Genomic DNA, 24,930 nt, shown 5'->3' on the forward strand with positions numbered 1-24,930 from the left:
ATTCAAAGAAGAAGCATACAAATTGGAAGAAAAAGCAATAGACCTGAGGATTGGGAGCAGTTTAAAGTTCAGCAAAGGAGGACCAAGAGATTGATTAAGAAGGGAAAATAAGAGTATGAAAGCAAGCTAGTGGGGAACATAAAAACCGCCCACAAGTTTCTATAGATATATAAAGAGAAAAACATTGACAAAAATGAATGTAGGCCCCTTACAATCAGAAACAGGAGATTTCATAACGGGAAATAAAGAAATGGCTGAGGAATTAAATTTGTACTTTGCTTCTGTCTTCACAAAGGAAGACTGATCTTTAAATTTCATCATTCATTTCTGAAATCTGCTCATTGGCCCTTGAGTGAGAAACAAATGGGATGTGTGTCCCGTTCCCATACAAAAACGTTGGATAAGCCAGCAATGAAAGTCTCCAGTCAGTTTTGTTGTTAGTATCTGGCCTGCTGATTTTTTTTTCCCAGCATTTTTGTTCCGTATCAGTTGACACTTGTTAATGATGACTCTAACACATCGACTGGACACGCCAGCAGGAATGTTCAGGTATTAAATCTTTATTTTGTTAAAAGTTCATATAAAACATCAGAATTTAAAACCCCCAAAGTGATTGTAAAAAATAGAGGTTGTGTGTACAGTCCTGGACAGGAGTGTTTTCCTAATGTGTACCTTACAAAGACTATCATGCACTTTCACCTCAAATATTATACAAGGTTTCAGTTAAAATCTGTTCACCGGCAGTAAGTGAAGCTCAGGTACTTTATTAAATACAGAGTCTGACAAATACATTCATACAAAAATAAAATAAGTTAACTTTTTGAAAAACAGCAGTATTGTAAACAAGAGGTTGCTAGTTCAGTGATTTCATTCCCTTGAAATGAGAGTTTCTCATTTCCACATTGTGGCCTGAGAGAACATCGGCAGAACCAGACTGAAGTTCAGTATAAATATGCAAATAGGCTCTAACAAAAGATTAGGAGATGTGCCAGGGCTCAGTTCTGAATAGCAGCACCTGCTTAATACTAACGCTCTATTTACACCCTCCACCCCGAGGTGCTAACTCACCCACACCCAACTCGGGGTTCTAACTCCCCATATGATACCTTGGGGTGTTAATGGCAGGTCCCTCTGACAATGCTGAGGAAATATCACCCCTTTTTCTTAAACACTTTGTTTTTCCTTAAACAAGTAAAAATTGAGAAAAAAAAACACTCCAGGACTCATCCCAGGCAGCAGGAGGTCTGATGGTATCAAGACCCTGGTGGGTAGGTTTTAGGCCTCCAGGAAGGCCAGGTCACAGTGCTCGCGCTTGCGGCCACAGGGCTTGGACACGATGCCCAGGTAGAGGCCAAGCAGCAGCAGCCAGTAACAGGCGTATATGGTAGAGCCAATGATGAGGAAAGGCCACTCGGTGTTGGGCAGTGGCTGCTGGCTTTCCCGGTAGATGGTGTACCCCAGACCCCCGGACAACACCACAAACCAGACAGAGACAGGCAGCAGGCCCACAAGGTTAACCACAAGCTTGCGGCGTCCTGATGTGCCCCAGCCAGGCCGGTTGATGGTGAGCAGGGCAAAAAGTTTGGCAGGCAGGAGGCTGGACATGTACAGTAGCGAGTAGAGGGACAAGAAGAGCATTTGCACTGATCCCCGAAGCAGGCAGGCAAAGCTGGCCTTCAGCACACCTACCCCTTGTACAGCCAGCAGAAAGAGCAGGATGTTCCAAAGTCGGCCTCTGTAGAAGAGCTGTAACACGGTGCCTGTAAGGAAGAAGGGGAAGAAGCCACTGACTACAGCCTCGTATGTCATCCATGGATGGTGCTTGTGGAAGCAGAGTGCACCATACAGCCACTCACGGAAGTAGGACTTGCTCCAGCGGGTCTGCTGGTTGAGCCAGCGGAGGTAGCGACTTGGTGTTTCAGTCAGGCAGCGGGAGCGGGCTGTGTACTTGGTCTTGAAGCCCAGGCCTAGCACTCGGTTGGTGAGGTGTCGGTCGTCTCCAAAGCTGCACTTGGAGCCCAGAAACTGCTGGCTATACCAGTCACACAGGAAAAGACGCAGCAAGGGGTTACGGTACATGCCCAGTGGCCCACTGATGCACTGAACACAGCCAAAGTAGGACTGACAGGCCCGCTCCACATTAAAGGCCATCCAGTAACGCACACTGCTGAGAAAGGAGATCCACGAATCATACAGGTTCAGGATCTGCAGACAGATAAAGGTGACCAGAGTTATACTGCACTGGCTGAAGCTCACAATGCTCTAAGCCTAATCACACACATTGTAGGGATACTCGCTTTTGAAATGGGACGGTAGACTGATTATCAGGGACAAAATGGGATTTAACTGGTTAAGGAGGACAAAGTATTTATTAGTCACAAGGCTTACATTAACACTGCAATGAAGTTACTATGAAATTCCTCTAATCGCCACACTCTGGCGCCTGTTGAGTCAATGCACCTAACCTGCACATTTTTGGACTGTGGGAAGAAACCGGAGCACCCAGCGGAAACCCACGCAGACACGGGGAGAACGTGCAAACTCCACACAGACAGTGACCCAAGCCGGGAATCGAACCCGGGTCCCTGGCGCTGTGATCTAAGCAGTGCTAACCACTGTGCTCCCGTGCTGACAATGAGGAGAGATTGGTTAATATTGAAAATGGGATAGACTGGATATTGGAGCTAGGAGGAGAGGACTGTTATTGGGATAAGGGAGAGATTGGTATAATGGGGATAGCAGTGGGGAAGGACGAATGAGCGCAGCAGGGGAGAAGGAGACTAATCAAAAATGGGAGAAAACTGGTTCCACCATGGGATTTGCAGAGGATTGGAGGATAGCTAATGTCCCGTTATTTAAGAAGGGTAGGAAGGATAACCCAGGAAATTATAGGCCAGTGAGCTTGACGTCCGTGGTAGGGAAGTTGTTGGAGAGGATTCTTAGAGATAGGATGTATGCGCATTTAGAAAGGAATAAACTCATTAACAATAGTCAGCATGGTTTTGTGAGAGGGAGGTCAGGCCTCACTAACCTGGTGGAGTTTTTTGAAGAAGTGACTAGAATGGTTGACGAGGGAAGGGCCGTGGATGTCTATATGGACTTTAGTAAAGCATTTGACAAAATCCCTCATGGTAGGTTGGTGCAAAAGGTTGGATCTCATGGGATAAAGGGGGAGGTGGCTAGATGGGTGGAGAACTGGCTTGGTCACAGAAGACAGAGGGTGGTAGCGGAAGGGTCTTTTTCCAGCTGGAGGCCTGTGACTAGTGGTGTTCCGCAGGGCTCTGTATTGGAATCTCTGCTGTTTGTGATTTATATAAACGATCTGGAAGAAGGTGTAACTGGAGTGATCTGTAAGTTTGACGACAACACGAAAATGGCTGGACTTGCAGATAGTGAGGAACATTGTCAGAGGCTACAGAAGGATATAGATAGGCTGGAAATTTGGGCAAAGAAATGGCAGATGGAATTCAATCCAGATAAATGCGAAGTGATGCATTTTGGTAGAACGAACGTAGGGTGGAGCTATACGATAAATGGCAGAACCATAAAGGGTGTAGATACGCAGAGAGACCTGGGTGTGCAAGTCCACAGATCCTTGAAGGTGACGTCACGGGTGGAGAAGGTAGTGAATAAGGCATATGGCATGCTTGCCTTTATAGGACGGGGCATAGAGTATAAAAGTTGGGGTCTGATGTTGCAGTTGTATAGAACGTTGGTTCGGCCGCATTTGGAATACTGCGCCCAGTTCTAGAAACATAGATAGAAACCTACAGTGCAGAAAGAGGCCATTTGGCCCATCGAGTCTGCACCAACCACAATCCCAGCCATGCCCTACCCCCTTATCCCTACATATTTACCCGCTTATCCCTCTAACCTATGCATCTAAGGGGCAATTTTTTTTAGCATGGCCAATCAACCTAATCCACACATCTTTGGACTGTGGGAGGAAACCGGAGCACCCGGAGGAAACCCACGCAGACACGAGGAGAATGTGCAAACTCCACACAGACAGTGACCCAAGCCGGGAATCGAACCCAGGTCCCTGGAGCTGTGAAGCAGCAGTGCTAACCACTGTGCTACCGTGCCGCCCTAAAGTTCTGGTCGCCACACTACCAGAAGGACGTGGAGGCTTTGGAGAGAGTACAGAGGAGGTTTACCAGGATGTTGCCTGGTATGGAAGGGCTTAGTTATGAGAAGAGATTGGGTAAACTGGGGTTGTTCTCACTGGAAAGACAGACGATGAGGGGTGACCTAATAAAGGTGTATAAAATTATGAAAGGCATAGATAGGGTGAACAGTGGGAAGCTTTTTCCCAGGTCGGTGGTGACGTTCACGATGGGTCATAGGTTCAAGGTGAGGGGGGGAGGTTTAACACGGATATCAGAAGGACATATTTTACACAGCGGGTGGTGGGGACCTGGAATGCGCTGCCGGGCAAGGTGCTGGAGGCGGACACACTGGGAACGTTTAAGACTTATCTAGATAGCCACATGAACGGAGTGGGAATGGAGGGATACAAAAGAATGGTCTAGTTTGGACCAGGGAGCGGCGCGGGCTTGGAGGGCCGAAGGGCCTGTTCCTGTGCTGTATTGTTCTTTGTTCTCTTTGTTTTTTGAGGTGGTCCAGCACTGGTATTTTCACTGGACCGAAATCCAGAGAGCCAGGGTAATGCTCTGGGGACCCGGCTTTCAATCCTATCACAGCAGACGGTGAAATCTGAATTCCAATAAATATGGAATGATGATCAGAAAATTATTGTTGCAAAAACCCATCTTAAGTTCAAGTTTTATGTTTATTTATAGTGTCACAAGTAGGCTTACATTAACACTGCAATGAAGTTACTGTGAAAATCCCCTAGTCGCCATGCTCCGGTGCCTGTTCAGGTACACTGAGGGAGAATTTAACATGGCCAATGTACCGAACCAGCACGTCTTTGGACTGTGGGAGAAAACCGAAGCACCCGGAGGAAACCCACGCAGACACAAGGAGAGCGTGCGGACTCCACACAGACAGTCATCCAAGCTGGGAATCGAACTCCAGTCCCTGGTGCTGTGAGGCAGCAGTGCTAACCACTGTGCTACCATGCCACCCATCTGGTTCACTAATGCCCTTTAGGAATTGAAATCTGTCCTTGCCTGGTCTGGCCTACATGTTGCAGACGTTATGTGCAATGCTAATTCTATCCCATAGAAACTAGGAGGAGGAGGAGGCCATTTGAGCCTGCTCTGCCATTCATTTTGATCATAGCTGATCATCGAATTCAATATCCTGATCCCCTTTAGCCCCTAGAGCTATATCTAATTTCTTGAAATCAGGCAACGTTTTAGCCTCAACTTTCTGTGGTAGTGACTTCCACACATTCACCACCCTCTGGGTGAAGAAATTTCTCCTCACCTCAGTTCTAAAAGGTTCATCCCTTATCCTCAAACTATGTCCCCTAGTTCTGGACTCCCCCACCCCATCAACAGGAACATTCTTTCTGAATTTACCCTGCCTAACCCTGTTAGAATTTTATAAGTTCCTATGAGATCCCCTCTCACTCTTCTGAACTCCAGTGAATATAATCCTAACCAACTAAGTGTCTCCCCATATGACAGACCTGCCACCCCAGGAATCACTCTGGTAAACCTTTGCTGTACTCCCTCTAGCAAGGACACCAAAACTGCAAACAATACTCCAGGTGTGGCCTCGCCAGTGCCCTATACAATTGCAGCAAATCATCCCTATCCCCATATTCAAATCCTCTCACTATGAAAGCCAACATACCAGGTGCCGCCTTTACTGCCTGCTGTACCTGCACGCTTACCTTCAGCAACTGATGCACGAGAACACCAAGGCCTCGCTGAGTATCCACCCCTCTCAATTTACACCCATTCAAGTAACAATCTGACTTCCTATTATTGTTACCAAAGTGGATAACCTCACATTTATCCACATTATACTGCATCTGCCCACACACTAAGCCCATGAAAGAATGAAAAAAGAAACAAAATGAGCTATTAAGAGGATGGATGAAAGAGGAAAGATTGGTGGAGAGATTTCAGCCTCCCATCCATTGACTGTCTACACTTCCCGCTGCCTCAGCAAAGCAGCCGGCACAATTAAGGACCCTGGGCATCCCGGACATTGTCTCTTCCACCTTCTTCGGGAAAAAGATACAAAAGTCTGAGGCCACATACCAACCGATTCAAGAATAGCTTCTTCCTTGCTGCTATCAGACTTTTGAATGGACTTACCTTGCATTAAGTTGATCTTTCTCTACACCCTAACTATGACTGTAACACTACATTCTGCACTCTCTCGTTTCCTTCTCTAGGAACAGTATGTATAGTGCGCAAGAAACAATACTTTTCACTGTATGTTAATACATGTGACAATAATAAATCAAATCAAAATATTCTTTCCAATAAATTTGTTGCTCACTGACTGAGTATCAGATTGTCAAATCCCAGGCTGATGAAGTGGATCTGTGTGTAAATGTGGAAGATGTCATACTTGCAGAGAGAGGTCACTGATAAATCTTGAGGGACTTTAAAGATAATAGTTTGGGAGTACTTTTATCAATCCATTCATCGAAAATAATTTATCTTCCTATTTCCAAACTATCACCTCTGAAGTCTTGAGTAGAACAAGGTGAGTGTAGTCTCACTGACCTAAAGAATAGCTGACTTCTAAGAATGGGAATTTAGTGAGGGGCAAGGTGGTGGGAGGGAACTTAGGAGCAGGAGTAGGCCATTTGGCCCTTCGAACCTGCTGCACCATTCAATAAGATTGTGGCTGAACCTGTTGGGGTCTCAGCTCCACTGATGTTTGTAACCCATAACCTTTAACTGTCTTGTGCTCTCTTCATACTTTGGATTGGCAGATAAATTAGATGGGATTAAAATGAATGAAAAATCTATTTAAGCTGTCACAGTTCAGGCATTAACAAGAATTTGTGCTAACCTGTACATCTCCACCAACTGCCCCTACACTGGGGTCTCCATCCAGGACTCTCACCATCTCTGCAGTACAGGCTGGGTCCAATACTGTGTCAGAATCACACACCTGAAGAGAAAACATCAGAGGGAGTTGGTCATTTCCAGCCCACTTAAGAAAGCAGAAATCACACACCGATGGGTATTAATAACAGTTGGTCACTTTGGTTGGCTGTTGTGCCTTTTGTCAGAACATTCCACTATCTGAGTCACACTCACCACTCTCACTATTTTGGTGATTGTGGATCTGCTATGCCTGGGCCTCTTTACTCTTTGCCACCTGATCACTGTTAGTTATCCAGGTTCACAAAATTGTTACAGTGCAAAAGGAGGCCATTTGGCCCATCATTCCTGCACCAGCTCTTCAAACAAGCAACATGACTTAGTGCCATTCCCCTGCCTTTTCCCCATACCCCTGCACATTGAATGCTTGATTGAACCTGCCTCCATCACATTTCCAGGCAGCGCATTCCAGACCCTAACCACTCGCTGTGTGAACAAGTTTTTTCTCACATCACATTTGCTTCTTTTACAAATCACTTTAAATCTGTGCCCTCTCGTTCTTGACTTTTTTCCGAGCAGGAACAGTTTCTCCCTGTCTGCCCAGCCCCATCATGATTTTGAACATTTCTATCAAATCTCCTCTTCGCCTTCTTCTCTCCAAGGAGAACAGTCCCAACCTCTCCAATCTATCCTCATAACTGACGTTTCTTATCATAGAATGCAGAAGAGGCCCTTCGAATCTCCACCAATATATGAGCAACACCTGACCTCCCACCTAATCCCATTTACCAGCACTTGGCCCATAGCCTTGAATGTTGTGATGAGCCATTGTAAACCTATTCTGCACTCTCTCCAATGCATTCACATGCTTCCTATAGCGTGGTGTCCAGAACCGTACACAATTTTCAAGTTGAGGTCTAACTAATGTCTTGTATAGGTTTAGCATAATCTTCTTGCTCATGTATTCTATGCTGCTATTAATAAGACAAAGAATACTATATGCTTTATTAACTGCTCTCTCCACCTGTCCTGCCACCTTCAACGATCAATGCACAGATACACTCAGTTCCCTCTGTGCCTGCACTCCTTTAAGAATTTTACCCTTTGTTTTATATTGTCTCTCCATGTTCTTCCTACCAAATGCATCACCTCACACTTCTCATTGAACTTCATCTGCACCTATCTGCCCACTCCACCAACTTAATCATCTCCTTTTGAAGTTCTACACTGTCCTCTCCACAGTTTACAATACTTCCAAGTTTTGTGTCATCCCCAAAGTTTGAAATTGTCACCTGCACACCAAGATATAGATCATTTATATATATCAGCGACAACAAGGGTCGCAGTCCTGACCCTTGGGGTATACCAGTACAAACCTTCTCCAATCCAAAAAATATCCAGCGACCATTCTGCTTTTTGTCATTCAGCCAATGTTGTATCCACATTGACTCTGTCCCTTTTATTCCACCAGCTATAACTTTTCCCACTAGTCTGTTGTGGGGTACTGTATCAATTTTGAATACTTCTCGGGACAGAGTTTCCTTGTCTCTCAACAATTTCTGAGTGGTACCCACCTCCATGGTTAAGCAGAGAGGCCTACCTGGGTTCTAGCTCTCTATTAACAAAGAACAATACAGCACAGGAACAGGCCCTTCGGCCCTCCAAGCCCGTGCCGCTCCCTGGTCCAAACTAGACCATTCTTTTGTATCCCTCCATTCCCACTCCGTTCATATGGCTATCTAGATAAGTCTTAAACGTTCCCAGTGTGTCCGCCTCCACCACCTTGCCTGGCAGCGCATTCCAGGCCCCAGCACCCTCTGTGTAAAATATGTCCTTCTGATAGAACATAGAACAGTACAGCACAGAACAGGCCCTTCGGCCCACGATGTTGTACCGAAACCAAGATCAAGCTATCCCACTCCCTAACATCCTGGTGTGCTCCATGTGCCTATCCAATAACCGCTTAAATGTTCCTGAAGTGTCTGACTCCACTATCACTGCAGGTAGTCCATTCCACACCCCAACCACTCTGCGTAAAGAACCTACCTCTGATATCCTTCCTATATCTCCCACCATGAACCCTATAGTTACGCCCCCTTGTAATAGATCCATCCACCCGAGGAAATAGTCTTTGAACGTTCACTCTATCTATCCCCTTCATCATTTTATAAACCTCTATTAAGTCTCCCCTCAGCCTCCTCCGCTCCAGAGAGAACAGCCCTAGCTCCGTCAACCTTTCCTCATAAGACCTACCCTCCAAACCAGGCAGCATCCTGGTAAATCTCCTCTGCACTCTTTCCAGCGCTTCCACATCCTTATAGTGAGGGGACCAGAACTGCACACAATATTCCAAATGTGGTCTCACCAAGGTCCTGTACAGTTGCAGCTTAACCCCATGGCACTTAAACTCCAACCTCCTGTTAATAAAAGCTAACACACGATAGGCCTTCTTCACAGCTCTATCCACTTGAGTGGCAACCTTCAGAGATCTGTGGATATGGACCCCAAGATCTCTCTGTTCCTCCACAGTCTTCAGAACCCTACCTTTGACCCTGTAATCCACATTTAAATTAGTCCTACCAAAATGAATCACCTCACATTTATCAGGGTTAAACTCCATTTGCCATTTTTCAGCCCAGCTTTGCATCCTATCTATGTCTCTTTGCAGCCTACAACAGCCCTCCACCTCATCCACTACTCCACCAATCTTGGTGTCATCAGCAAATTTACTGATCCACCTTTCAGCCCCCTCCTCTAAGTCATTAATAAAAATCACAAAGAGCAGAGGACCAAGCACTGATCCCTGTGGCACTCCGCTAGCAACCTGCCTCCAGTCCGAAAAATTTCCATCCACCTCTGTCTTCGATCAGACAGCCAGTTACCTATCCAATCGGCCAACTTTCCCTCTATCCCACACCTCCTCACTTTCATCATAAGCCGACCATGGGGGACCTTATCAAATGCCTTACTAAAATCCATGTATATGACATCAACTGCCCTACCTTCATCAACACACTTAGTTACCTCCTCAAAAAATTCAATCAAATTTGTGAGGCATGACTTGCCCTTCACGAATCCGTGCAGACTATCCCGGGTTAATCCGCATCTTTCTAAATGGTCGTAAATCCCATCCCTAAGGACCTTTTCCATCAATTCACCAACCACCGAAGTAAGACTAACCGGTCTATAATTACCAGGGTCATTTCTATTCCCTTTCTTAAACAGAGGAACAACATTCGCCACTCTCCTGTCTGTGTTAAACCTCCCCCCCTTCACCTTGAACCTATGACCCCTCGAGAACGTCACCACTGGCCTGGGGAAAAGCTTCCGACCATTCACCCTATCTATGCCTTTCATAATTTTATACACCTCTATTAAGTCCCCTCATCCTCCGTCTTTCCAGGGAGAACAACCCCAGTTTACCCAATCTCTCCTCATAACTAAGCCCCTCCATACCAGGCAACATCCTGGTAAACCTCCTCTGTACTCTCTCCAAAGCCTCCACGTCTTTCTGGTAGTGTGGCGACCAGAACTGGACGCAGTATTCCAAATGCGGCCGAACCAACGTTCTATACATCTGCAACATCAGACCCCAACTTTTATACTCTATGCCCCGTCCTATAAAGGCAAGCATGCCATATGCCTTCTTCACCACCTTCTCCACCTGTGACGTCACCTTCAAGGATCTGTGGACTTGCACACCCAGGTCCCTCTGCGTATCTACACCCTTTATGGTTCTGCTATTTATCGTATAGCTCCTCCCTACATTATTTCTACCAAAATGCATCACTTCGCATTTTATCAGGATTGAACTCCATCTGCCATTTCTTTGCCCAAATTTCCAGCCTATCTATATCCTTCTATAGCCTCTGACAATGCTCCTCACTATCTGCAAGTCCTGCCAATTTTGTGTCGTCCGCAAACTTACTGATCACCCCAGTTACACCTTCTTCCAGATCGTTTATATAAATCACAAACAGCAGAGGTCCCAATACAGAGCCCTGCGGAACACCACGAGTCACAGGCCTCCAGCCAGAAAAAGACCCTTCCACTACCACCCTCTGTCTTCTGTGACCAAGCCAGTTCTCCACCCATCTAGCCACCTCCCCCTTTATCCCATGAGATCCAACCTTTTTCACCAGCCTACCATGAGGGACTTTGTCAAACGCTTTACTAAAGTCCATATAGACGACATCCACGGCCCTTCCCTCATCAACCATTCTAGTCACTTCTTCAAAAAACTCCACCAGGTTAGTGAGGCATGACCTCCCTCTCACAAAACCATGCTGACTATCGTTAATGAGTTTATTCCTTTCTAAATGTGCATACATCCTATCTCGAAGAATCTTCTCCACCAACTTCCCCACCACGGACGTCAAGCTCACCGGCCTATAATTTCCTGGGTTATCCTTCCTACCCTTCTTAAATAACGGGACCACATTAGCTATCCTCCAATTCTCGGGGACCTCATCTGTGTCCAGTGACGAGACAAAGATTTGCATCAGAGGCCCAGCAATTTCATCTCTTGTCTCCCTGTGCAGCCTTGGATGGAATCCATCAGGCTCTGGGGATTTGTCAGTCTTTATATTCTCTAACAAACCTAACACTTCCTCCCTTGTAATGGAGATTTTCTCCAACGGTTCAACACTCCCCTCCGAGACACTCCCAGTCAACACATCCCTCTCCTTTGTGAATACCGACGCAAAGTCGGTTTAAAATCGGAGGTTTTTTTCAAAACCGGAAGTCGGGCCAGGAGAGGCCAGGGGAAGTTTTTGGAGGGTTTAAAAAGGGCTTACCTTGGAGGTTCAGCTTCATTGTTCCCAGGAGCAGGCTGAGGGTAAGAGAGTGGGTTTTCTGACTGTAATTAATTATTTATTTTTTCAGTTAATTTTGGGTTTAAAATCGGAGGTTTTTTTCAAAACCGGAAGTCGGGCCAGGAGAGGCCAGGGGAAGTTTTTGGAGGGTTTAAAAGTGCACCAAAGTATACAGCGGGCAGCATCGTAGCGGGCAGCAGAGTGAGTGGGAAGTTGAGTGAGCTGTCAGGGCTTTGGCTCACAGGGCTTGGACGAGCAGGGGTGAGTTTTTGTTTCCTTACACTCTTATTAACATTTCACTGTCTTACTTGACATAAAGTGTCCAGTATGAGTGTGAAACCAGTGTGTTGTTCCCAGTGTAGGATGTGGGAGGTCCTGGAGGCATCTGGCCTCCCGGACATCCACATCTGTGAGGGGTGTGTCGAGCTGCGGTTCCTGAGGGACCGTGTTAGGGAGCTGGAACTGCAGGTCGAGGATCTTAGGCTGATGAGGGAGAATGAGGAGGTGATAGACAAGAGCTATCATCAGGTGGTCACACCAGGGCCACGGGAGGAGGCCAAGTGGGTGACGGCCAGGAAGGGTAAGGCTAGGGTGGTTGAGAGCACCCCGGTGGATTTGCCCCTGCACAACAAGTACTCCTGCTTGAGTACTGCTGGGGGGGACAGCCCGCCTGGGGGAAGCAGCAGTGGCCGTGTCTCCGCAGTGGAGTCCAGCCCTGTAACTCAGAGGGCTAAGGAAAAGAGGAGGAAGGCGGTATTAATCGGGGACTCGATGGTGAAGGGGACAGACAGGCGTTTCTGCGGAGGTAGGCGGGATTCTCGCATGGTGGTCTGCCTCCCTGGGGCCGGGATCCAGGATGTCGCTAGTCGCGTCCCGGAAATCCTGAGGTGGGAGGGAGAGGAGCCTGAGGTAGCGGTACATATTGGTACCGCTGATGTGGGTAGGAAGGGAGAAGGGGTCATGAAAAAGGAGTACAGGGAATTAGGGAGACAGCTGAGAAAGAGGAAAGCAAAGGTAGTAATCTCAGGATTACTGCCTGTGCCACGGGAAGGTGAGGGCAGGAATGGAGTGAGGTGGAGGATGAATGTGTGGCTGAGGGACTGGTGCAGGGGGCAGGGATTCAGGTTCCTGGACCATTGGGACCTCTTTAAGGGCAGGGGTGATCTGTATACAAAAAATGGGTGGAACTTGAATCACACGGGGACCAATATCCTGGCCGGTAGGTTGGCTAAGGCTACTGGGGAGAATTTAAACTAGATAGGTTGGGGGGAGGGGAGCTAGAAGAGTTGACCAGGATCAAGGAACTAATTGATGGGGGGGAGGATGCAGGGGTAAGGGGAATTACAAAATTAATGGTAGAGGAGAGGGTGCAAGTGAATGAAGGCGGTAATTTAGATAAGGGAGTAGAGGGAGAGGGTGTTCGCGACTCATCAAAGCGGGTCCAGATAAAAGCTGGAATAAGGACACTTTGCCTGAATGCACGAAGCATTCGGAACAAGGTAAATGAGTTGATGGTGCAAATCAGCACAAGTGGGTACGATCTAGTGGCCATTACAGAAACGTGGCTGAAAGGTGACCAGGACTGGGAGATGAATATCCAGGGGTATCAGGCGTTTAGGAAGAATAGACAGGAAGGAAAAGGTGGTGGGGTCGCGCTATTAATAAGAGATAATATCAGGGTAGTACTGAGGGATGACATAGGCTCTGAGGAACAAAACGTGGAATCGTTATGGGTAGAGATGAGGAATAGTAGAGGGAGAAAGACACTAGTAGGTGTGGTATATAGGCCCCCAAATAATAATGTTGAGGTAGGGAGGGCTATAAACAAGCAGATAAGGGATGCGTGTAAAAACGGAACGGCAATAATCATGGGGGACTTCAACATGCACATTGACTGGCAGACTCAAGTCGGTAAGGGTGGAATGGAGGAAGAGTTCTTAGAATGCTGTCGGGATAGTTTCCTTGAACAGCATGTTACGGAACCGACGAGGGAACGAGCTATTTTGGATCTGGTATTGTGTAACGAGGTAGGTAGAATTAAGGATCTTATTGTGAAGGACCCTCTTGGGTCTAGTGACCACAATATGGTCGAATTTCTGATTCAGATGGAAGAGGAGAAAGTTTGGTCCCAAACCAGTGTCCTCTGTTTGAACAGAGGGAAATATGATAGGATGAGGGATGAATTGGCTAAGGTAGACTGGGAGAGCAGGCTGGCAGGTAGGATAGCTGAGGAACAGTGGAGGATTTTTAAGGAGATCCTTTTCAGTTCTCAGCAAAAATATATTCCAGCAAAAAACAAGGATTGTAAGAAAAGGGAGAACCAGCCGTGGATAACGAAGGAAATAAAGGAGAGTATTAAAATAAAAACAGCTGCGTACAGAGTGGCCAAAAATAGTGGAGAAACAAGTGATTGGGAAAAATTTAAGAAACAACAAAGAGAGACTAAAAAAGCGATAAAGAAAGGAAGGATAGACTATGAAGCTAGGCTAGCAATTAATATAAAAAATGATAGTAAAAGTTTTTATAAATATATAAAAAGGAATAGAGTGGCTAGAGTGAATGTTGGACCCTTGGAGGACGAGAGGGGGGAGTTAATAGTGGGAAATGAGGATACGGCTGAGTCTTTAAATAAGTTTTTTGTGTCGGTCTTCACGGTGGAGGACACAAATAGTTTGCCAAATATTAACGATAGAGGGTTGGCAGCAGGAGAAATACTTAATACAATTAATGTTACCAGAGAGGCAGTGCTGGGTAGACTAATGGGACTGAAGGTGGACAAGTCCCCGGGTCCGGATGGAATGCATCCCAGGGTATTGAAAGAAATGTCAGAGGTAATAGAGGATGCGTTAGTGATTATTTATCAAAACTCGTTGCATTCTGGGGTAGTGCCGGTTGATTGGAAAACGGCTAATGTTACGCCGCTGTTTAAAAAAGGAAGGAGACAAAAGGCGGGTAACTATAGGCCGGTCAGCTTAACGTCTGTAGTAGGGAAAATGCTGGAATCCATTATTAAAGAGGAGATAGCAGGGCATCTGGATAGAAATGGTTCGATCAATCAGACGCAGCATGGATTCATGAGGGGAAAGTCGTGCTTGACGAACATGTTGGATTTTTATGAAGATGTGACTAGGGCGGTTGATGGAGGAGAACCGGTGGATGCGGTGTTTCTGGATTTCCAAAAGGCGTTTGATAAGGTGCCCCATAAAAGGCTGCTGAAGAAGATTAGGGCACACGGAGTTGGGGGTAGTGTGTTAAAGTGGATTGGGGACTGGCTATCCGACAGGAAGCAAAGAGTCGGAATAAATGGGAGTTTTTCCGGTTGGAGGAAGGTAACTAGTGGCGTGCCGCAGGGATCGGTACTCGGGCTGCAACTGTTTACCATTTATATAGATGATCTGGAGGAGGGGACGGAGTGTAGGGTAACGAAGTTTGCAGACGACACAAAGATAAGTGGAAAAGTGAATCGTGTGGAGGACGGAGAAGATCTGCAGAGAGATTTGGACAGGCTGAGTGAGTGGGCGAGGATATGGCAAATGGAGTATAACGTTGAGAAATGCGAGGTTATACACTTTGGAGGAAATAATAACAAATGGGATTACTATCTCAATGGAAACAAATTAAAACATGCTACCGTGCAAAGGGACCTGGGGGTCCTTGTGCATGAGACGCAAAAGCCCAGTCTGCAGGTACAACAGGTGATCAAGAAGGCAAATGGGATGTTGGCCTATATCGCGAGGGGGATAGAATATAAAAGCAGGGATGTCTTGATGCACCTGTACAGGGCATTGGTGAGGCCGCAGCTGGAATACTGTGTGCAGTATTGGTCCCCTTATATGAGGAAGGATATATTGGCATTGGAGGGAGTGCAGAGAAGGTTCACCAGGTTGATACCGGAGATGAGGGGTTTGGATTATGAGGAGAGGCTGAGGAGATTGGGTTTGTACTCGTTGGAGTTTAGAAGGATGAGGGGGGATCTTATGGAGACTTATAAGATAATGCGGGGGCTGGATAGGGTGGAGGCGGAGAGATTCTTTCCACTTAGTAAGGAAGTTAAAACTAGAGGACACAGCCTCAAAATAAAGGGGGGTCGGTTTAAGACAGAGTTGAGGAGGAACTTCTTCTCCCAGAGGGTGGTGAATCTCTGGAATTCTCTGCCCACTGAGGTGGTGGAGGCTACCTCGCTGAATATGTTTAAAGCGCGGATGGATGGATTCCTGATCGGTAAGGGAATTAAGGGTTATGGGGATCAGGCGGGTAAGTGGTACTGATCCACGTCAGATCAGCCATGATCTTATTGAATGGCGGGGCAGGCTCGAGGGGCTAGATGGCCTACTCCTGCTCCTATTTCTTATGTTCTTATGTAAGTATTCATTTAGGATCTCCCCTACTTCTTTGGGCTCCAAGCATAATTCCCCACTTTTGTCCCTTTAGCTTTTATTCAGAGTGCAAGAGTAAGAACCTTTGTCGCCATTATTTTAGGCTTGGTGAGACCAAGACCTGGAGTACAGTGTACAATTTATCCCCCTACCTAACAAAAAGTCTACTTGCCTTTGAGGTTCAATAGACTAATTCGTGGGCAAATATTGCTGCCCTATGAGGAGAGATTGGGTAGAACTGGTCTATACTCCCTAGAGTTTGGAAGAATGAGAGAGGATCTCATTGAGACATAAAACTTTGGATGGGCTTAATAGAGTGGATGCTGAGAGACTGTTCCCCAAACTGGCCAGAGGCTGCATTTTCCCACGTTAGTTTTTTTTCTGGATGTCAGGTCCATTTTCAAGTCACAAGTATGATTGCCACAGAAGTGAGGCATTTTTATAGTTTTTCATGGGATGTGGGCATCACTGGCAAAGCCAGTATTTATTATTCATTCTTAACTGCCCTTGAGAGGGTGGAAGTGGGAGGTTTTGGGGAAACAAAGTTAGTTTTAAGGGATTTATATTTGTATTGGTAAACATTAGAAATATGATATTGTTTTAAGTGGGTTTAATTTAATGTTTCTGTGCCTGAAAGGGTTAAAAACACTTCATGCTGGGATTTGTATGTGCTGGGATTCTATTGTGCTTAGAGAGGACTACAACGTCAAAAATATATGGAAGTTTGGCATTGCTTGGCAACAGGAGACCACCTTCCTTTGTTCTTAGTTTTAAATGGAAAGCAGAGCAGGTGGAGATATGGAGAGACTCCTTATCCATAAAATCCCTACAGTGCAGAAGGAGGCTTACTATACTCCTTCTGTGCTCTGGGGTGGCACGGTGGCACAGTGGTTACCATTGCTGCCTCACGGTGCCAGGGGCCTGGGTTCGATTCCCAGCTTGGGTCACTGTCTCTGCAGAGTCTGCAAGTTCTCCCCATGTCTGCGTGGGCTTCCTCCAAGTGTTCTGGTTTCCTCCCACAGTCTGAAAGATGTGCTGGTTAAATGCATGGGCCATGCTAAATTCTCCCTCAGTGTACCCGAACAGGTGCCAGAGTATGGCGACTAGGGGATTTTCACAGTAACTTCATTGCAGTGTTAATGTAAGCCTACTTGCGACTAATAAATAAACTTCACTTTACTTTTACTCCATTAGAACATAGAACAGTACAGCACAGAACAGGCCCTTCGGCCCACGATGTTGTGCCGAGCTTTATCTGAAACCAAGATCAAGCTATCCCACTCCCTATCATCCTGGTGTGCTCCATGTGCCTATCCAATAACCGCTTAAATGTTCCTAAAGTGTCTGACTCCACTATCACTGCAGGTAGTCCATTCCACACCTCAACCACTCTCTGCGTAAAGAACCTACCTCTGATATCCTTCCTGTATCTCCCACCACGAACCCTATAGTTATGCCCCCTTGTAATAGCTCCATCCACCCGAGGAAATAGTCTTTGAACGTTCACTCTATCTATCCCCTTCATCATTTTATAAACCTCTATTAAATCTCCCCTCAGCCTCCTCCGCTCCAGAGAGAACAGCCCTCGCTCCCGCAACCTTTCCTCATAAGACCTACCCTCCAAACCAGGCAGCATCCTGGTAAATCTCCTCTGCACTCTTTCCAGTGCTTCCACATCCTTCCTATAGTGAGGTGACCAGAACTGCACACAATACTCCAAATGTGGTCTCACCAAGGTCCTGTCCAGTTGCAGCATAACCCCACGGCTCTTAAACTCCCACCCCCTGTTAATAAAAGCTAACACACTATAGGCCTTCTTCACAGCTCTATCCACTTGAGTGGCAACCTTTAGAGATCTGTGGATATGAACCCCAAGATCTCTCTGTTCCTCCACAGTCTTCAGAACCCTACCTTTGACCCTGTAATCCACATTTAAATTCGTCCTACCAAAATGAATCACCTCACATTTATCAGGGTTAAACTCCATTTGCCATTTTTCAGCCCAGCTTTGCATCCTATCTATGTCTCTTTGCAGCCTACAACAGCCCTCCACCTCATCCACTACTCCACCAATCTTGGTGTCATCAGCAAATTTACTGATCCACCCTTCAGCCCCCTCCTCCAAGTCATTAATAAAAATCACAAAGAGCAGAGGACCAAGCACTGATCCCTGCGGCACTCCGCTAGCAACCTGCCTCCAATCCGAAAATTTTCCATCGACCACCACCCTCTGTCTTCGATCAGACAGCCAGTTACCTATCCAATCGGCCAACTTTCCCTCTATCCCACACCCCCTCACTTTCATCATAAGCCGACCATGGGGGACCTTATCAAACGCCTTACTAAAATCCATGTATATGACATCAACTGCCCTACCTTCATCAACACACTTAGTTACCTCGTCAAAAAATTCTATCAAATTTGTGAGGCATGACTTGCCCTTCACGAATCCATGCTGACTATCCCGGATTAATCCGCATCTTTCTAAATGGTCGTAAATCCCATCTCTAAGGACCTTTTCCATCAATTTACCAACCACCGAAGTAAGACTAACCGGTCTATAATTACCAGGGTCATTTCTATTCCCTTTCTTAAACAGAGGAACAACATTCGCCATTCTCCAGTCCTCTGGCACCTTATAGCTCACACTCTGCTTCCCACTCACTCCGCTGCCCACTCCCGACGCTGCCCGCTGTATACTGCAGCCTACCTTTTATACTTCATGCGCTTAAAAAACCCTTCCCAGACTCCTTAGCAGCCCACTTCCAGTTTTCACTTTAAACTTAAAATACAACTGCAAAAGTAAAGGCCAAAAAAAAACACACACTAGCTGACTAATTAAATAAATAAACAATTCAATTAATCTCTCACCAGCACTGCTGCCTCCAATCACTCCCTCTCAGCTTGCTCCAGTGGAACAATGAGGGGGAACCTCCCAGGTAACTGACTTTTAAAGTTAAAATAAAAACCCATTCTGCACCCTCTCCTTTCCTTCTCCCATATGTACTCTATAAATGGTATGTTTTGTCTGTTTAGTGCACAAGAAACAATACTTTTCACTGTATCCCAATACATGTGACAACAATAAATCAAATCAATAAATCAGTTCAAGGGAGAGAAGGTAGCTTTGCTGGAAGCAGTTGGTTTTAGAAGGCTAAATAAAGAGGGAACATCTCTCTCAGCCTTGCTAGAAGAAAACCATACCATGTGGTAATGGTTTTCTAAAGAGCAGCGAGTTAAGGAAACTAGGGAAATGAAGAGAAGTTTTCACAAAGTCTGAGGTTAAAGGTATTAGAACAGAGACCTCTTCAGTAATGATAGAGAGCTGAGAGGAAGGCTGAGATGCCAGAAGGACATCTGAAATGATTTACAGGTTTGTTGGATTTTGCTACAGTCTATGAACCGTGAGTTAAAATAAGAGTTTGTGTAGAAGTCTTTAAGACAAAGAAATTCTAAAAAGGGTGGTGTAAATCCTGGACTGGGTTCCCTGTTAAAAGTGGAGTGGAAGCTTTGTTTAAAAGAGTCATTTGTAAAACCTGGACTGGAGTTTGTAATGCAAACTGCTAAGGGAAAATGTTGAGAGAGATTTTAAGCCTGTTTTGGAAGCGGAATTTGGACACTCTCACATGATAATCATCTGGGGGGGATTCTCAGGAGAAATCCACAGACACTAACTTGGATTCCGAACAGAATGCATGTATTTGACCACAGTCAGCTTGTGTGCATAAAAGGGACTTGGTGATTTAATGAGACCATCGTAATTTAAGATGTACTTTGTAATCTGTGATAATCTTAAAGTGTGTGTGTTTGTGAAGGTAAGGGGGAGTAAAGGAGTATTGTATTATAATTAGTGGTCCTGTTACTCTGTTCCTCCACATTTTATAAAACATATGTAAAAGTTACAGTCTTTTGAGCCAGGGTTCCATTCTGGGATCTTCTTATTCAGTTATATCATTAACAGTGGTGAGCCACCTTTCTGAAGCACTGATGTCTGTGTGCTGTAGGTACACCCACATTGCTGTTAGTGAGGGAGCTCCAGGGTTGAAGTGTAAGCTGATGCATTTTGGCAAAAGAAATAGGGAGAGCCAATAGAAACTTACTGACAAAGATGTGCAGGATTGGTCATGGTAAATGCAAGGAACTATGGGAATGGGCAGACATGAGGGACTGGATGGGATGCTCTTTCCGGAGAGTCGGTGCAGACTCAATGGGCTGATTGGCCTCCCTGCACTGTAGGGATTCTATGGTTCTATGGACACTGTTCAAATCATATGTTGGAACAGAGGGTTTCTGCTACCCTCTGTTTGTTGGCTTTGGAACCAGCGCCTATTTTAAAATGTAAATCCAGCTTCTGTTTTTGTATTTTTCTCTCATGTGCATTGACCTTTGAGGGTGCGGGACATATTGAGATAGTGATTAGCAAAGCATATTGGATCTTGAGTTTATAAATAGAGCTGGATTGTTGCCTCATCACCTGTTATAGGGATGCGGTGTGGACTGTGCCCCAAGAAAAATCTGCCTGAAAGTAGTTTTGGGGAACAGTAGAGCCTTGCCCCTGTTCTCCAGTGCATCAACCCCACCTGTATATAATCCACGGAGTCACCAAGTGCGGCGAATGCTGTGTACATCACCTCTCGCTTCCCTCCCCACTTCTGCATGATGCAGGAGAATTTAGACTGAGTCACGATTTCCTCCACCCTCCTCTTGCCCTCATTGAAGGTAATGTGCGTCTCTCCAGTCCCCATCTCATGGTAATTACTCGTCCAGACATAGGAGCCAGTACTCTCCAAGCCCATGAGCTCATTGAATATTTCCATCATGTAAATGTCTTCTTCGCTGTTGCCATCGATGACCATCACCACCTTGAGATTGGGATATGCGATCCGTTTCACTGACACCAGGCATTTCTTGAGATAATCTGGGTCTTCCTGGTAAGCGGCAATACAAAGGGCAACTGACTTGTTAAATTTGAGAGGCCGATTCTCCTTCCTCATCCTCCTGTGCTCCAGGAAAGCGAAGAGACTCTGAATGAAGAGGTGTAATGCGAGGATGGCCCCGTACAGGCCAAAGGACAGGTGGTAATTCTCCGTGTAGCCAAACTGATAACCCTTCACATAGGTGCAGGTAATGGCTGCCAGCACTGACAAGGCAAACAAAGTGCTTGCTATAATTCGGAGAGTGGTGCAGAATCTCTCACAGGACATGTTCTGTAATGGGAAAGACAATCAACTGAGACAGAGCAAGCCAGTGAATATCCAGCATTAATGTGGGATGGTTAATAAAGTGCAATAACATAGAATTACATCAAATGTACAGTAACGAATCAGGCTATTTGGCAAAACCAGACCATGCCCAAGTTTATGTTCCACTCAAGTCTCCTGCCATCCTTATCGAATTTAGGATGTCATAACCCCCTGTTCCCATCATCCAATTGTACTTCTCTTCCTCCCCTTAAATGTATCTATGTTATTCAGTTCAACCCACTCCATGAGATAGAGAGTTCCACTTTCTCACCACTCTTTGCATAAAGAAGATTCCCCAGAATTCATCAAAAAGCTTAGAACAAAGAACAAAGAAAATTACAGCACAGGAACAGGCCCTTCGGCCCTCCAAGTCTGCACAGACCATGCTACCCGACTTAACTAAAAACCCCTACCCTTCCGGGTCCATATCCCTCTATTCCCATCCTATTCATGTATTTGTCCAGACGCTCCTTTAAACTCACTATCATATCTGCTTCCACTACCTCCCCCGGCAACAAGTTCCAGGCACCTACCACCCTCTGTGTAAAAAATCAACCTCGTATATCTTCTTTAAACCTTGCCCCTCGCACCTTAAATCTATGCCCCCTAGTAATTGACTTTTCCACCCTGGGAAACAGCTTCTGACTATCCACTCTGTCCATGCCTCTCATAATCTTGTAGACTTCTATCAGGTCACCCCTCAACCTCCGTCGTTCCAGTGAGAACAAACCAAGTTTCTCCAACCTCTCCTCATAGCTGATGCCCTCTATACCAGGCAACATCTTAGAAAATCTTTTCTGTACCCTCTCCAAAGCCTCCACATCCTTCTGATAGTGTGGCGAACAGAATTGAACACTATATTCCAAGTGTGGCCTAACTAAGGTTCTATAAAGCTGCAACATGACTTGCCATTTTTAAACTCAATGCCCTGGCCGATGAAGGCAAGCATGCCATATGCCTTCTTGACTACCTTCTCCACCTGCATTGCCACTTTCAGGAACCTGTGTACCTGTACACCCAGATCCCTTTGCCTATCAATACTCCTAAGGGTTCTGCCATTTACTGTATATTTCCTATCTGTTTTAGACCTTCCAAAATGCATTACCTCACATTTGTCCAGATTAAATTCCATCTGCCACCTCTCCGCCCAAGTCTCCAACTGATCTATATCCTGCTGTATCCTCTGATGGTCCTCATCGCTATCTGCAAATCCACCAACCTTTGTGTCGTCCACAAACTTACTAATCAATCCAGTTACATTTTCCTCCAAATCATTTATAGCGTTTGATAAGGTCCCCCATGGTCAGCTTATGATGAAAGTAAGGAGGTGTGGGATAGAGGGAAAGCTGGGCGATTGGATAGGTAACTGGCTATCTGATCGAAGACAGAGGGTGGTGGTGGATGGAAAATTTTCGGACTGGAGGCAGGTTGATAGCGGAGTGCCACAGGGATCAGTGCTTGGTCCTCTGCTCTTTGTGATTTTTATTAATGACTTAGAGGAGGGGGCTGAAGGGTGGATCAATAAATTTGCTGATGACACCAAGATTGGTGGAGTCGTGGATGAGGTGGAGGGCTGTTGTAGGCTGCAAAGAGACATAGATAGGATGCAAAGCTGAGCTGAAAAATGGCAAATGGAGTTTAACCCTGATAAATGTGAGGTGATTCATTTTGGTAGGACTAATTTAAATGTGGATTACAGGGTCAAAGGTAGTGTTCTGAAGACTGTGGAGGAACAGAGAGATCTTGGGGTCCATATCCACAGATCTCTAAAGGTTGCCACTCAAGTGGATAGAGCTGTGAAGAAGGCCTATAGTGTGTTAGCTTTTATTCATGATGTGGAGATGCCGGCGTTGGACTGGGGTAAGCACAGTAAGAAGTCTCACAACACCAGGTTAAAGTCCAACAGGTTTATTTGGTAGCAAATACCATAAGCTTTCGGAGCGCTGCCCCTTCGTCAGATGGAGTGGTTATCTGTTCTGTGTCTGTTTGCACTGTTTGAGAACAGATAACCACTCCATCTGACGAAGGGGCAGCGCTCCGAAAGCTTATGGTATTTGCTACCAAATAAACCTGTTGGACTTTAACCTGGTGTTGTGAGACTTCTTACTTAGCTTTTATTAACAGGGGGTTGGAGTTTAAGAGCCGTGGGGTTATGCTGCAACTGTACAGGACCTTGGTGAGACCACATTTGGAATATTGTGTGCAGTTCTGGTCACCTCACTATAGGAAGGATGTGGAAGCGCTGGAAAGAGTGCAGAGGAGATTTACCAGGATGCTGCCTGGTTTGGAGGGTAGGTCTTATGAGGAAAGGTTGAGAGAGCTAGGGCTGTTCTCTCTGGAGCGGAGGAGGCTGAGGGGAGACTTAATAGAGGTTTATAAAATGATGAAGGGGATAGAGTGAACGTTCAAAGACTATTTCCTCGGGTGGATGGAGCTATTACAAGGGGGCATAACTATAGGGTTCATGGTGGGAGATATAGGAAGGATATCAGAGGTAGGTTCTTTACGCAGAGTGGTTGGGGTGTGGAATGGACTGCCTGCAGTGATAGTGGAGTCAGACATTTCAGGAACATTTAAGCGGTTATTGGATAGGCACATGGAGCACACCAGGATGTTAGGGAGTGGGATAGCTTGATCTTGGTTTCAGATAAAGCTCGGCACAACATCGTGGGCCGAAGGGCCTGTTCTGTGCTATACTGTTCTATGTTCTATATATATTACAAACAGCAAAGGTCCCAGCACTGATCCCTGAGGAACGCCACTTGTCACAGCCTTCCATTCAGAAACGCACCCTTCCACTGCTACCCTCTGTCTTCTATGACTGATGTGGAGATGCCGGCGTTGGACTGGGGTGAACACAGTAAGAAGTCTCACAACACCAGGTTAAAGTCCAACAGGTTCATTTGGTAGCAAATACCATAAGCTAAGCTTTCAGTGCTCCGAAAGCTTATGGTATTTGCTACCAAATAAACCTGTTGGACTTTAACCTGGTGTTGTAAGACTTCTTACTGTATTCTATGACTGAGCCAGTTTTGTATCCACCTTGCTAGCTCACCTCTGATCCCATGCGACTTAGGTTTAAAATCAGATTGGAAATGCAGATGAGCAAAGTTAAGGGAGAAACATGGGATATAAATAAATACAACACAAACGGAAATCTGCATTAGGAAACAAGTGAGTCAAATTTGAGTTTCAAAGATAAATAAAAGGAAGATCTTTAACTGACAAAGATTATAAATGCATAAAGCAACGTTATTGTTGATTTTACCTGAAAGAAGTGGCTATAAAGACAACATGAAACGTTTGTACGTTACGGGAAAGGGAACTTCCAAAGATCAATGGGGTTAAAGAGGAAAGTACATATTTAAGGGAAGATTGAAAAGTCTGTTGGGTGGAGAGGCCATACGAGATCCTGAAAAATGTGCTGCTCACGGACAGACCTGCAAAGTAAGCAGCCTCTGGGCAGCCCGGAGAAGTGTTCGATACAGAGAGCAAGGTTTTGTTCCAAGCCTTGGAT

General features: G+C 45.8%; 1 protein-coding gene across 1 annotated transcript; it reads right to left on the minus strand.

Annotated features, from left to right (window-relative positions):
- Positions 1-546: 546 nt before the first annotated feature.
- Positions 547-21,374, minus strand: has3 (hyaluronan synthase 3). The gene is made up of 3 exons (XM_078212079.1): positions 20,751-21,374; positions 6,946-7,047; positions 547-2,205 (listed from the first exon to the last, which is right to left on the minus strand). The coding sequence occupies exons 1-3, from the start codon at positions 21,372-21,374 to the stop codon at positions 1,276-1,278; spliced, it is 1,656 nt and encodes a 551-aa protein (XP_078068205.1). The 3' UTR covers positions 547-1,275.
- Between the last annotated feature and the right edge of the window lie 3,556 nt (positions 21,375-24,930).

This window comes from Mustelus asterias, chromosome 4 (assembly GCF_964213995.1).
Source record: "Mustelus asterias chromosome 4, sMusAst1.hap1.1, whole genome shotgun sequence".
Taxonomy (NCBI): Eukaryota; Metazoa; Chordata; class Chondrichthyes; order Carcharhiniformes; family Triakidae; genus Mustelus; species Mustelus asterias.

Bases quoted from the DNA above. Each gene is read 5' to 3' on its own strand.
- has3 (XM_078212079.1), bottom strand. From the start codon at position 21,374: ATGTCCTGTGAGAGATTCTGCACCACTCTCCGAATTATAGCAAGCACT. The intron at 7,048-20,750 runs GTGGGGTTGATG...TTTTCTCTTCAG, and splicing joins ACTCCGTGGATTATATACAG to GTGTGTGATTCTGACACAGT. The intron at 2,206-6,945 runs GTTAGCACAAAT...ATCTGTCTGCAG, and splicing joins CAGTTGGTGGAGATGTACAG to ATCCTGAACCTGTATGATTC.